This window comes from Crocuta crocuta, unplaced genomic scaffold, assembly GCF_008692635.1.
Source record: "Crocuta crocuta isolate KB4526 unplaced genomic scaffold, BGI_CrCroc_1.0 scaffold687, whole genome shotgun sequence".
NCBI lineage: Eukaryota > Metazoa > Chordata > Mammalia > Carnivora > Hyaenidae > Crocuta > Crocuta crocuta.
The window spans coordinates 2,352,104-2,367,709 of record NW_027530182.1 but is presented as its reverse complement, the minus strand read 5'-3'; the positions used below and the strand labels follow the sequence as shown (position 1 = coordinate 2,367,709).

Here is a 15,606-nt window from a genome sequence, read left to right as displayed (position 1 = left end):
GTATTTGTCTTTTTTTTTTTTTTTTTAAAAGTATGACTTTCATTTATGTGTGAATGAATTCTCTATATACGTATGTCAGGTTAATGAGGTGTAACTTATATCCAGGAGTCACAAGCTCAGATGGCCATATTGGCCAGGCAAGTAATGGAATTGAGGTAAACAGTTGGGGTCTAATATAAAGAGTGGTGGACACTCTGCCCATCTGTGAATACATGCTGAAAAGAGTAGCTTCTGCTCCACTGCAGCAGAATGTTGTCAGGTTTCTGTTGCCATATCTTTAGCTCCCTGAAACTCCACTCTTTGCTTATTCCCATTCCATCCCCAGCAGCTGGAAAGGCATACTTTAATATAAAACTTCTTGATTTTTTTTTTACATGTTGGCCAATAATTAAACACATGTACGTGCGTACTCATATATACTCATGTAGGAAGCCAAGCAAAACAAACTAGGCCTCAGGGCCAAACTTGGCCTGTGGGCTTATAGTTTGAAATCTCTTTACACACATATGTATATGCAGCAACTAATATTTATTGAATGCTTATGTTCTAGGCACTCCACTAAACCTTTTGTGCTAATCAAAATATTTAATATTCACAATAATTAGGTGAACTATTTTCTTTTTATATTTGAGGAATTTTGGCACTTTGGGAGACTAAGTAACTTGCCAAGGTCACATATTTAATAAAAGGTTCCACAGGTATTCAAAGCCAAGTAATCTGATTGTAGAACTTTGAGACTTAACCACTGGGCAAAACTGATTCCATAGATGGCTCTCTCTTACATGTGCTATCAGCACACACACAAAATATGAATAACTGAATGTAAAAGGTAAGTAGAGACTATTGTCTGATAATTAGCTCATCTGTATGCAGTGATATGGGTTGTGCATATGTGTGGTTGATATGATAAAGCATGGGAATACTATATGCTTTCACACTTCATAAGATTTTTCTGATAAAGCTTAGTGAGGCCAGTGTATAATTTCACAGGCAGTTTATATTTCTTTATGTTACAAACTAGACATCCTGAGCTATGAGGCCAACATTGTCTCTGTCCAAGGGCAAAAGTTCCCTCACTTCTCATTGCCATAGTCAAACCCCACCCATGGAAAGGCTCCAGATCCTGAGTGATGATCACTTCCTCTGGGCAAGGGTATGAAGAATAAAAGTAAATCTAGCAGGAGGAGTAAATCCCAAAAGACAGAGATAAGTACTTGAGGTCAGAGACTGCATCTTTTATAGTTTGTCTACATACCAAACTCATTAATATGAATAATCATCTTAGTTGTAGTGGTTGTAGTAGCAAAAGTAGTACAAGAAACGAGTCTTGTCTTATCCTTTTACATCATCTCTTCATTATTTCTAGGATTTGGGGAGATCTTTGAGAAAGTGATGTTAAATCAGGTCTCTGCCATGTTTCTCCTTTCTTCCTACTTCTTTTTCCTACCCACATAAAATGTTTTTCACCCTTAAAAACTCCAGCCTATAGGGGTAAAACCATAAGACTCCAGGAAGAAAAATTTAAACAGTGTGTGAGAATCTATATATTTATCCGTTTAGGTTTTTCCCCTGGGAGATTTTGGAACACCATTAGACACTGTAAACCTCTTTATGGTTTATTCACTCAGTGTGGAATGGGAGAGAAAAAAAGCCAGTCCCTCTGGCAGTATTCTTCCCAACACTCTATACCCATCATGTGAATGGAAAGAACCCAAAACCTTCATTTTCAGAACTGTATCTCAGCCCCTGGCTCTTGGAGAAAACCAGTGTGGTTCAGATGTGGGATGGGAAGAGTGGTTTGCATTGGCACTGGACTTGCGGGTGCTTTGGGGCTGGAGCACACTCAACTGTGGGTTACAGATGCTTGATCTCCAGTATTAATGTGGCCAACATGTGAAACCATGGCACCCACAATACTACACAAAGGTCCACGCCTCTGATAGTTTAGGAAATAACTCCCAGCTGAAGAATTCCTTCACAAAGGGCTAGAATACATTCTTGAACAGAAAGTCCTTTTCCAGAAGGGTAAAACCAGGAAAGAGGTGCCTGATGATGTTGGATTGGGCATCAGGACTTTATCATAGGTTGTCTACGGTTTGAGAGCTTTAACTGAAAATAGAAAAAAAAAGCTACACTAAATGTTAGATTCATAAATGGTCAGTTCCATGTCATACATGTAGCAGAAAGCTTGTGCACTTAAACCATTGTATAGTTTCTTTGGAGATGTCAAGTGCAAACCATTAATGGTGGATGCCATCTGGCATGATTCAGGGCATGTTTGAAATGTTTCCACCAATATTTATTTTCCTGAACTGTCTCCGAGGTTGGTAGGATTAGAGAAAACTATATAGAAGAGAAAGGAAATGAGGATAGAGTTGGGTTGTGTTCTCTGTAAATTCAATCACCAAGTCTCTTTTCAGGGCACAGAATCTGTGTCTCTTCTCACCCAGAAGACCTATGCTTCCTTCTAATGGTACACTTCATCTCCGAATATTTCCATTCTGGATATTTCCATTCCCCCATTCAGTTAGTGTGCTAGTTTTCTTATTCAGGTACAATTTCTAGTGAAATAGTAGTGTATACGTATTCAGAAGTTAGTTTATTGACTCTTATTGCGCTTCTGAGCACCTAATAAATAATTTATTAGTCTGATGGATATGTGGCTACCTAACTATGGGGCATGAAATATGCACTGTTTTTCTAATACACTGTAGGGAGATCTGTTTATAAAGTATTTAGTATTGGTTTTATAATGCACCGTTGACAACAGGAGACCACGAAGCTCAAAGATCAATCTCATTTTGGCCCACAGTATTAATGCTGCTTTATAAAGCTCTATGACAGGTCACTTAGACAGTGGTCCACACAGAGAAGACTCTGTTAGGTAGGCAGGCTGTAGTGGTTTAGCACAGCAGATGAATGTCTTTGTCCGAGTCCCTGAGGTGATTGCTGATGTTGGCCAGGTGATGGAACTCATCATTTCCCTGCTCTCTAGAGGGATCCTGGACTCAGAGTGCCCAGTTCTGCTAATGCAGCCCTCACTAATTGTGCAGAGGGTTGGTGTGACTTTAGACCACAATTGCAGTCTCAGAGATAAGAACCAGGCAGTAAGGAGTGGAGCTTAGCTCTCCTTAGCGTTGTCTCATTTGTTAATGAAGTGACATTCTTCCACATCTCCTCCTTCATGCAAATCACATATGTGACATAGCATAAAGATTTTTGATTTTTGTTTGCTTTGGGGACTTTCATTAGTCAGGAATGCATGTATAGACATTTTGAAAATACTACATAGTAAACACTTAGAATCAGGGGACATTTAAGTAAAGTATTAAATAATTGCTTCTAAAAATCGATTCTCGGTGTTTTACTTTATAAGAACTATGTGCTAAAGGAATGCCTTATAAGGGCAGTGATTTACAGTGTACTGTTGCCTATTAGGGTTTATGTTTTGGAGCAAGGCATTTATCGGTTTTGAATTAAGAACTCCTTCCTGTGGGCTCCTGGGTGACTCAGTCAGTTAAGTGTCAGACTTCCACTCAGGTCTTGATCTCACTGTGTGTGAGTTCAAGTCCCACATCGGGCTCTGTGCTAACAGTTCAGAGTCTGGAGCCTGCTTTGGATTCTGTGTCTTCCTCTCTCTCTGTCCTCCCTGCTCACACTCTGTGTCTCTGTCTCTCTCAAAAGTAAATAAACATTAAAAAAAAAAAGAACTCCTTCCTGGTTCTAAGTATTCTTCCCAAAGTGGGAAATCTGAACTACATTTCTTGAATCCAGTCTGCTTGCTTGTGATTTCTCATAATTTTTTGGGAACCAAGACTGAGTCTCTTTTGCTGTTTGCCATTTCTTTTGTTTCTCATTGATTCAGTTTCATTTTATCCTTTCCAATTGGATCAAACCCTGTCTACCTTCTGGTCTTTGATTTATCCTGTCAGTGTTTTCTGAAATGATCACTTCTTTTGTGCAGCTGTCATTTATTGAGCATTTACTGTGTGTTAAGCACTGTGTTAGTTCCTGGATTACCAAAGATAGATAACACTCTTTCCTTTTCAACAAATGTAGAATTTAGTTGGGGAGATGGGTAGTAAATTGGCTTTCTGACACAAGCACTCTCNCACAGAGCCCGACGCAGGGCTTGAACCCACGAACCGCGAGATCATGACCTAAGCGAAAGTCGGACGCTTAACCGACTAAGCCACCCAGGCGCCCCAATACATATACTTTTTAACCACGGGATTTTTTTATCTCTTTGGTTTCTGGAAAAAAAAAATTTCCCTCTCCCTTCAGGGGCACCCTTTTCATTTATGGTCTTGATCACATTCTCTCCTAGGACCCTTTTATATCATTTTCCCTCTGGCTTAGATCTTCAATATCCTTTTCTCCCTTGGCCTTGTCCCCTTTGCCTGTGATACACTCTTTTTTTCCCCTGTAATGAGTAACAAACCATCAACACACTAACACAGCTTCTCCCAGGCCCTGAAAACTTTTCAGACCACCTTTTTCTTATTTTACTTGCTTGTGTTGCAGAATTTCTCCAGAGAGTGTTTTGCTTTTCTGCTTCCTTGTCTTTATAATTTGTTTACTTCTTAACTCCTTTACAATCCAGATTCTGTAACTTTCATACGTATTTGTCCATTAAGAGCTCTCTCGCGTCACAAAATATAATTACAAAATACTGCAACCACAAATATATCAAGAGGAGTGGTACAATGAACACCAATTTACCCAGACATAAGAACCTAGCATGTAAAAATACATGTGAAGCCCCAGGTTACCATACCCTCTCTTCAATACCCACCCTCATGTTCCAGCATTATTCTGATTTTGGTATTTATTATCTCCACCCATTTTGTTTTAAATACTCTTACTATATTTACTACTACTTACTATTATTCTTCCTTTCACTCTAAATATAGCATTGTTTTTTTAGAACATTTAAAACTCTGACCTCCTACTTTAAACTGACTTCTTGTCATTCACATCATTGGACAATCACAATGCCCTTGTTAATGCTCCTTCTGTCTTCTTCCCCAATAACCATAGGTGCACCCCCCAAATGCTGGCCTTGGGCTTGGTTTACCTTTTGTGTTGTTTCTCTGGAGGTGGTTTCAGATCTGATAACTCTAGTGTCAGTCTGTTTTCTGAACATTTCTAGTTGCCTTGTCACTAGTTTGACCTCCTGTTTCCCGAAACAGAGCTCTAACTCAGCTTTCCATGAACTAGATCTTCCCCATTGCTTTTGATTCTGCTACCATTTCCCATGCACAGAATATTGAAGCTTTAGTGTCATCTTTGACTGTTCTCATGTGTTACCCACATTTTATCTTTCATTCTTGTCCCCTGGGTTTTATCTCCACATTGTACCTGTTCTTTTTTTTTTTTCCCTCTGGCTCTAATGCCTGTAATCATTTTACCCAGATTATTATAATAGCTTCCTAATTGGTGTCTTTGCTTCTGTCTTTTCACACTTCAGTCTGTCTGTCATGCTGTTGCCAGATAAATCTTCTTAGTGTATACAGTAATGATCATACCATGCCGCTGTTGAGAAGCTTTCAGCAGTTTTGACTCTTGGTGGATAATAGGATAAATAGCAACTCTTTACAGTGGAGCATAAGACCCTTCCAATAATAATAGTTCCTATTGACCAGTCTATCTCTTTCATTCATCATTGCTCTCTACAAATCCTACCTTATCTTCAAGGCAAATTGGATCACTTCTCTAGGAATATTATTGGTTCTTCAGTTCTAGCAGAAATACTGCTTCTGCTTAGAAACTTTCTCTTACCACACCAGCTGGAAGGAATCTCATTTTCCAAGTCATCTAGGATTGTGCTTCTGCTTCTCTTATCACATTCTGTTTTATTAAGGCTGTTTTTGTACATGGCTTATCTTCTGTACTAGATTGTAAACTTCATGCGAGCAAGGACTGTGCCTTAACTTTCATGTTCCCTACACCTTCCCGTACTTGCCAAGTAGGGCTTTGATGAGTATTCTCTAGCAGTGACTAAAAATGTTTAAAATGTCCTTCTGTAAAATAAATGGAAGAAAAAGCAAGAAACTGAGCTGGAGAGGGCAAAAGTGTATCCCTTATCAATTAGCAAATTATTCACGTGTTCCCACTTTGTTACTTCCATTCTCCTCAGACTTTGTTTATTTAATGGTTGGCTGCTGTCAGCCTTGGACAGTAAAAACACTTAAAATGTGTTTGGGTGGTCAGAGGAGTATGCTTTATTTGCAGTTAAAAAAACCAAACAAACCTACCTTGATATACTCTGTGCCTCCAAATAATACTATTTGCAGGGCATATCTAATTTCCTTCCCAGTTCTCAACAGGTACACTGTGCTGACCCCAAATTATCTACCCCCAAATAGTCATAATGAGTCAGACCCTAGGACAATCTCAAAGAACAAAACTGCAAGCACAATTTAGGATCCCATGTTTTTATATGATGTTCTTTTTCATTTAAGCCATTTGGATACACTCATATTCTTGTACTGCCTAGTTAAGGTATTTCTCACCTGATTCTTTCTTCCAGCCTTTTACTGCCTTTCACATGCATCCTCATTCTGTGAAACTCAGATATTTACTTGATTTCTAATGCTTCTTACCTCTGAAGAAACTGTTGCAAACAGTACATTAATGGCAGTTATTTGGTTAATTTTTGACTGTGATAAATTACTTGATGGCTTTAAGTCTCTTCTTTTTCTTCCCATGATCTTTTTTCTTTTTCTTCCTTTTCTTTCTTTCCTGTAGTTTTAATCTATTGTTATTATTATTTTTAATAGTAGCGTCTTTAACACAGTAGCAGTAGTAAACTTTTAGAAGTGAAGTGTAACATGGATTCAGAAAAAGTGTGCAAATCCTAAGTGTATATAGCTTGATAGATTTTTACCAAGTGACCATACCCAGAACCACCAAGTAGATAGAGATACAGAATATTACCTGTACTTTAGAAGCTTTTGTTGTGCCTCTTGCAGCCACTACTCCCACCGAAGGTCAGCACTATTCAAACTTAAGACCCTGTTCCTATTTTTAACTTGTTCTACTGAGTTTCTGACATCTTCTGGGTTTCTTAATTTGGAAACCGTCTCCACGTTCACTCAAATTTATTCCAACATGTTTCCATTTAAATACATATGGATATAACAGTCTGTGGTTTTACAAAGATCTTGGAACTTCAGGTATATATTGGTATTCCACTTTTTAAATTTGTTTTCTATGTTTGTGAATTTCATATAAATGGGTACCATCAGTAGAGTTGCTTTTTTCTGTGGTAACTCTAAAATGCAGCGCTGGATTTCCTGGGTATCTTTGAGTCTCAATCTTCCTGAGAATTTAAACTATTATTATGACAGTAATTTAAACTATTATTATGACATCTTCAGTGGGGCTGCAAGCTTCCTGATCCACAGACTTCAGAAGGAAGTAAATAAATTAATACTCTCTTTACATTCCTAGCAACTTTTCATGGTCATACAGAGGTAATACCCCACTGGATGCTCCCCAGCCTGTTTTTTAATACTCATTTAAGGAAACACATCACTGGTTCTTTCCTCTAGAAGATTTTCTCATAAAACATTGACTTTAGCTTATGGCAGAAAGAAGCCATTGTTACTGTTTGACCTGAGAGAAGATGTATGAAGTGAATTTTTTGTTTTCAGACCCAAACAGGATCGGTAAAATGTTTGATCTTTTGGAAGTTTAAGATTTGTGCTTACCTCAGAATGCTTTTGCATTTGCAAATATCTTGATGGTAAGTATTCATCATTTCCCTATTATGTTATAAACTACCTCATCTACCACACCCTTCCCAAATCTTTTAATTTTTAAATTTTTCATAGTGTATCAAGGGATTATGGCATTTGGATATGTCCTTGATGTGTTTTTCTGAAACTGAGCCCTTGATTAGGCTGTCAGCAGATGCTATATCACATTGATTGCTCTAGTTGGTACAGAGACAAGTGTCAACCAGAGCAGTTTCTCCCTTTTGCAATTAAAAAAGAAAAAGATGAAGCTTTTAAGTATTGTTTGCTTAAAGGGGATGTTTGTGCCACTGTTTAAAGTGATTTAAAATTGGGTCATATTCATATTTTCCTTAGGCATGCTTTCCTCTCTTGGTCTGAGGTCACATGATGATGTTTTCAGTTCACAAGCTTTCTCCCTCAGTGTAAATGATCAATTTTCTTTTTGGTATGGCACTTATTATTATTATTTTTTTGTCATATGCTCTGATGTGGTATTACTGTGAGTAAACACCAGAGTATTTAGCACCCACAATGCTTTTGGCTGAAAACAAACCAAGACCCAAAGGCATGCCTGCATGTCTTATTTACAATTTGGACCATGATCTTGTCCCCTGAAATCTTCAGGCTATTCTGGCTGAGGTTTCTATTTGTTGAAATGCCCAACCCAGGCTGCCAGAAGTCATTTGGAGAAGGTGTAATTGTAAACACGAAGTAACATGTACAGTTTTAAAGCAGACTCTTCATAGAGGAGAGAGAGATTGAGACTGGCCATCAGAGATAACAAAACAGTACTTCCTTCATCAGAATCGTTATAGATCTTTAACTGCATTTTGAACTAGTTAATCCATGAACTGTTAACTCAGATTTTTGTCCTTTTAGTTTTTAAGAGCATAAGCAATAGAATAGATAGTTCCAAAGAGGAAGGTTTATAGAACATAAAAGCGGGTACTAGGTTAGAATCATTAGCTGGCACGTAAGATTGTCTTTTTAACCTGGATTAAAGGCTGCTACCTTAGCATAAAGGCATGCTAGCCTTCATGTTTGGCTAGATCATCTAATAATTTGAAACATGAATGAAAACTGTTAATTTCTAAGAAAGAAAAGTTTTCCAGTTTTCTTAAAATTTAAACGCCAGGATCCAACTAGTATATTCCAGAAGTTTTCTTCATGATGATTAGATCATACTGCTATAGAATACTTGGCTGTTGAAAGAGCGGTATTTTACCCCTTAAAGGCTAGTAATGGAAGGAAAGTAGGAACCAGTGGAGAGTGCAAGGATGTAGATATAAATGATATGTGAGTCCTAATTGTGAAGATGGACACCTTAATGTGTATTAGAACTCTTCCTTAAGAGGTACCCTTTCATTTCTCATCCTTCCTTTCCTCCAACATGCAGGCACAGCAGGGTAATATTTCATCGTTCTGTATGGGTTTTTTGGGGGGGCAGGAGGCTGGACTTTCCACTGTCCTCCCATCAAATTACATATCTGACTCAAGGGAAAAGAGGCAGGTTAGATTATGATATAATTATTCACAAAGGGAAAGCCTCAGTTAAAATTATTGTTAGTTTTACTTTTTCTCGATTCTTTTTTTAGTGAGTCAAAAAATTTTATCCCTTCACATAGAAAATGAAACTTTACACAATAAAGTAGGGCTGGCAGTTTTCACAAGGGAGAAAGGTTGTTGTCAACGTTTTTCCTTAGGAATATGGAAATTTGGGTGGATTATCTGTTCAGAGGAGGTTTCCTTTATTAATTCTTTTTCCTTTCTTCACTTAAGACATCTGTTAACATTTCACACAGCCCAACAGATGTTGCAAAGCAAGTCCCATACTTTGTTCTCAAGAAAAATGACATTTCCTCAATTGGTTCCCCCTACCTCTGTGACTGGGCCCAGCCTGCTCCTTCTGCATAATTTGCATATATTAAGTTATATTCTTAATGCCATACAAATTTGTAGCTTCAGCATTATTTTTATATAGTAAAGCCTGATTTGATCAGAAACTAGTTTACATGTTGCCTTAGAGTTAAGAGAGGCCATATATAACATTAAAAAAAAAAAAAGTCTCCTTTGAGAATGGCAGCCTAATTCCACACATAGAATTGGATAGCCAGTTATTAAAATATTTTTTCTATAAAGTAAATGAACTACAAAAGCTTGAGTTGTTTTGCCATAAGGAAGTGCTGATTGTCATGCGATGTGGAGCGTCATTTTTATTATTTTGGCAAGAACAGGGACAGTTTTGTCTTGACAAGCCATTAGATGAATACCAGCATGTGTCACATGAAAAACCACTGATCTTTAACCCAGCTCTGTACTTAACCAACCCTTGAAAATGAATAGTGAATAAAAGAAGAGCAAAGGCCAGTTTACTGTCATTACAGATTACAGAATCTGTTAACAGCTGCTGAACTGAACCCAGGGAATTACAGGTATTGTTCCGTGAACCAGCAGAAGTCCTGGATATGCTTGTTACACTGTGTATATAAATTACATACATTTATTTGATACTTGCTCAGGATTTACATTGTTGGAAACATAACTAGAAAAAAGTGAAAATCCTTGAGTACTTTCTCAGTGTACTAAATACATGCTATATCACAAAACCATATATGTTTACATACAGCTGTCTCAGGGAGGTTTCCCTGTCCCGCAGTTATAGAACTTATTTTAAGAAAGCAATGTGCTTTTAAAGAAATTATCAGTAAGTATTCAGAAAAAAGAAAAAGTATGCAATATCCCCACATTAAGAAAAAACCCCACAAATATACATGCAAAGCAAAATCCTTTGTTCATTTGTTTCTTCAGGTATTCATGTGGCTGATATTTGCACCAACTTGTGATTTTTTTTTTTTTAATGGGGGGAAGAACTTAAATCTACCTCAATACCAAAATATTGAAAAGATCAGTAACATTTTAGACAGTCAGTTGTGGGAATTATTGCTTACAGAGCTAACAAGAAAGAACACACTTTCTTACTCTGCTGGTGGAATTGCATTGTGCCTCCCTATAGTCTTGTTATCCCATACTAACTGAAATGCAAATTCTTTGCAACTAATTGGATCTCATTGAGGGTACATGCACAGTATGTAGTTATATGCAAAAAGATTTTAAAAAATACAGTTTCTCTGTAATTACAACTTTTAATTACTATGTAAAACATTAGCATCTATAGTATAGGTTTAGAATATATATATGTCTAACTTTTTACAAATTACTCAAAAGCATGATCTATGAAATGCTTAATAAGGTACCAGCTCAAAAATTACAGGAAAAATGTTTACAGCAATTAATAAACTGGATTTCAGTAAAGTCCTGTGAAAATAAGGACTTTGGTTTTGAAGTTTAGGATTTAGTATCTTAGAGCCAGTATACTAAAATCATGTTAGTAGTATAATCCTTTTCTTGGAACATTTTAAATGTTAAGACAACATACACATCAGAAATCACTTCTAAAAATTGTTGTCTTTTTGTTTTTTCCTTCAGTTCTCCAGTGTGTTTTAACATTATAAACTGCATTGAGTTTCTTCCTTTTTGCAAGTGTATATCTGCTATGTGATGTTGTATGATGGAGATGTTCACATTTCCATAATGTCTTTAATAATTTGGGTGCCATTTAGACCTAGTTGTTGTATTCTTGAGTTCCACGCTCCATCTCATTCATGATCAGTAAAGTGGGAAAGCCAGCTCATAGCCTTTAGTATTTGTAGTTCTGTAACCGGAAATACATGGAATCAAGGCAGTAAAAAGCAATTACTGTGGAAATGATGCCTTCCCCCACCCCCCCAGCCTTAAATTAACTTTAATACAGATGATTCCAGACAGCTACTCCATAAGCTATAGACTGTATAGCCAATGAACAAACTCAGAAGTCCTCTTTTGTGCCTTCCAGGTTTATTTTTTGTACCTGTGCTCTTCTTGCTACATCGAAATTTAGCCCAACATCAAAGACTCTGCATGCTGTGTTTATATGTGGCAGTGAGTGGCAAGTTCAAATCATGTATTTTGGGGATTTCTAGAGGCGTCTATTTTGTATTTTCAAAACGTGATTTAAAAATGGATATTCTGCAAAACATGGCATGTATGTATGCTTGAGGTTTCATTTTAGTTTACTCATTTATTTTTAGGTATTTGGGTTAACTGTTGTCTTTTATTGTAATAAAGCTTGTCCTGTTTGTAAACTAGTCTTACAAACCAGTTAAAATTTTGTTTGCTGTAATCCATTTAGCAGGTGCAGTACTGTATGATAGATGTGTTCTGAAAAATTTTAAACCTTTGAAGGGTATCATGGTGCTTTTGAGGTTTGTGCCTTGGCAGTAATATGCAGGTCCTAGTTACACTGCAGACCTGTTTCATCTAGAGCAACCTCAAACCTTGATATCTGAAAGAGCTCAGTTTGCCTACGCTGGGTAGCATTTTGTCAAAAGACTGCTGGCTGGGCAGACCAGATTTGGATGTATTAGCTAGTCAGCCTAATAACCCTGTACAGACTGTATTGATTTTCTAGGAGAGAGTTTATGAACTAAATAAACTTGGGGTTGGTGTCTTAATAAACTGCTTCTCTCAGTCTGTCACATTTAGTTACGGAGCTGTGCAGTTTAGGGGGAAAAAAGGCTAATTCTGTTACAGATTGTTCACAGCAGGGTCTCCAAATTAGCCCTTTGTTTTGTAATGCCACCTTGCTTGGGCTCGCTTTGAGCACATTTCTCAGTTTTGCCCTAATGAGTTGCAACACTGATAATGTGGCTGATGATCTTTCATTGATTTCACTATCACTTGCTTGTCTGGTAATTGATCCGTTGCTGAGCCTCTAGTTAATTATATCGGCTTTGACATGGCCCGGTCCATGGGGAATTTCAAGTCTTGCAGAATAACAGTTTTAATAAAAGAGTCTATTACTGCAGGTGCTTGCTGCTGCATGCCAGTTGATTTTTGTGGGGTGTGTGTGTGTGTGTGTGTGTGTGTGTGTGTGTGTGGTGGGGGGGGGGATGATACCTGGGAAAGAAGAGGACTACAGGACTGAAAGAAAGAAGAGGTGGGGGCTGCAAGAAGAGGAAGAGGGAGTGAAGGAGAGAGGAAGGAAGGAGGGGGAGTGAGAGGGGGAGAGCTGGAGAGCAAGAGGCAGTTGAGAGAGAACACGCAGGCAAAGCGATACAACGGAGCCTGAGAGGAGCGAGGAGGAAGCTTGCTATTGACAGTGTCCTTAAGCCTCCCACAAATAACAGCCATTAGTGGGAAGGTCAGGAGCTGAGCAGGCAGCTTGACTGAGGCACTGAGTGCCACTTCAGAAATCAAGAGGCTAGCAAATTTTAGAGGGAGTTTAAGTGGGTAATAGCTAGCTGTAAAGGTACAGTCACTGTTGACAATTGACTCATAGGGGCTTTTCCTGCCCTCCCCCCTCAAGAATATTTTTATTGACCACAGGTGGACTTCATATATTTTAAGGCAACAATTCTTTGGGTTCTTGTTTGTTTCTTCTCAGATATTGAATTTGCTGCTTTTGAGACTTTTTTGTGCTTAATGGTGGTGAACCGGAGGGAAGTTTAACAGAAAAGCTTTCAGGAGATGTCGGTTCTAGAGGGGAAGGCACATTTGTGTCAACATAGTGTACGTTTTCTCATCTTTTCTCATTGTCCACTAATGACACAGAGCTGCCATTGAAGCTCTTTTCTGTTTCTTTTGTTGTTTCAGAGAGTAAGGTTTATTGTTATTCTTGAGTTAAGAAGGAGCAAGGAGAGTGGTACATTTGTCCTCGATATTTGTAGGTGGTTGAAGATTAATGTTCCTTACATTTTAAGTTTAGGAAGGATGGCTTTTTCCTGCTGACTACTTTTATGAGATGACATGAATTTAGCTTTCCATTTTGAAGTTACTGTTTATGTACAGTGCATTTTCTTCAGTTCTGCTTTTCCATAAATAAAATAGATAAACACTATCTAATAAATAGATGTTTTGTTTTAAAACTGGTTTAATTAAAAATACAACATCCTCTTCAGGTTATATTTCATCAGGCATGCATTATAGAATTTTCCGTAGAGATCTTGAATGAAAAATGGAATTTTTACATTCATTACTTTTTCCCTGAAATGGGACAGGCTTTTTTTCTTCATCTTTTTCTTTTTTATGATTTGAAAGGATATTGTAGATGCTTCATCCAGGAACTTTAACAAAGGATTTTTTTTTCTGTTTGTGAGCTTTAAGAAACGGTACCCTTTATTCCTTGCCATTCTATTTATTATTACTTAACATCCAATTTAGTAATTAATGACCAGAGGAACTCGATATTAAACAGTATCTATTTATTTGGCAAATGTTTACTGTACATCTTCTATGTTCAAAAAACTGCTAGGTTTATTTATTTACTTTTCAGAATGGAAGGTCAAGTTTCTATGTACATTATTTTCTCTAGGAGTTTATATGTGGTTATAAATAGCCCATCATATACTATATGACTTTTAGGAGCTAACATTTAGACAACAGCTGAGCCAACTTAACATTCTCTTACCACTGAATATTTTTCTTTCTTCCAGTATAATTAGAAAAAAAAATGTTTAAGCAGAGCAGTTTACAAATGTTAAAAGTAAAGTCTGATGTCAGATATTGCATGTTATACCCAAAGCATTGTTGGAAAAATTTCCCTGGGAAGGGCCTCAGCTTCTCCTTACCCTGTGTGCCGTCCCTGATCATGGTGCTGCTTGGAGTGTGCATAAGTGTGTATCTATCTGTGTGTTTGGAGAGGGGTTAGTGCAGGGTGTCATTTGGTGCCTGACAGTGGAACAGTGCAGTTGACTCTTAGCTCTGCTATCCAATGACATGCAGTGGCTGAGAGTTTGAAGCTGATGGTTGGGTCTCCAGTGCTGCCTGCACACCTGACAGGCAGCTGTTAAACCTAGCAAAGGCAAGCTCGGGGAGTCACAATCTATGCATAAATGATAGGGGTATCTGTGCAGAAGGTGCGAAGGAAGCTCTGACCCCCTCCCTCCCCCAAATCTCCCCCTTCCCAAATGAAATGCACAGTTCAGCCAGCTTCTTAACTACACTACACTCCTGCTACTGGCTGCCAAGAGGCTCAAAAAATCCACCTTCACTTTTCAGTCAGAAGAGGCAGAAGTGGATGTGAGAGAAAGAGAGACACAGAGAGACAGAGAGCCAAAGAGGGCAAGAGACTTGACTTTAAGAGACTCCTGTACTGACAACTCCATGCAGTTCGGAACCAGAACGACTCCGGCTGAACCAGGGTTCATGGGGACATGGCAAAACGCTGACACTAACCTCTTATTCAGAATGTCCCAACAGGTAAGTTTCTTTCTTGCTTGCTTGCTTTTTTTTTTTTTTTTTTAAACCTTGAATTGTTATGTGTACTTTTGTTTCTGCTATTTTTCTTTTTAAACATTTTTAAAAATTTGATCACTCCACAGTTAGGCTCTGTTTTGTCATAACTGTGGTGTTGGAATGTGCAGGGTTACTTCACGATTTCCCTGAGGGCTCCTTAAAAAGGGGAAAGGATACAGAAGTAAAAGAAAGCAAAGGCATTCGTTGCAAAGTTTCACAGTATAGCCTGGGTCATGGGAAGACTTTATTTCTTTGTTTTCTGTTTAACATTAAAAAAAAAAAAAAAGCCATCATCCAACAAATGTATCTTTTTATCTGTATTAATCACTTCATCAAAGTGTCCGCTGTCTCGGAGTAGGTTCTCCAACCAAACAGCCATAAAATGTAGGGGCCCCTCTGCACAGCCCGACCGACTTCACGGGCTGGAAGCAGCTCGACTCCGACCTGCGGAGAGGAGGCTGTGCAGGAATCGCTGCCAGCGCCGAGGGTTGCGGAGGCAGCGGCGGCGGCGGCGTGAGTGGCGGCCCGTGCC

At 38.2% G+C, this 15,606-nt stretch overlaps 1 protein-coding gene across 3 annotated transcripts in view; it reads left to right on the top strand.

The window, feature by feature from the left end:
* BNC2 (basonuclin zinc finger protein 2) overlaps positions 1-15,606 on the top strand; it is a 356,963-nt gene that overhangs the window by 50,267 nt on the left and 291,090 nt on the right. For all 3 annotated transcript variants that reach the window (XM_077765060.1, XM_077765062.1, XM_077765061.1), the window contains exon 2: positions 14,838-15,038. In XM_077765060.1, the coding sequence (XP_077621186.1) occupies positions 14,838-15,038 (201 nt within the window). The remainder of the gene's footprint in view (positions 1-14,837; positions 15,039-15,606) is intronic.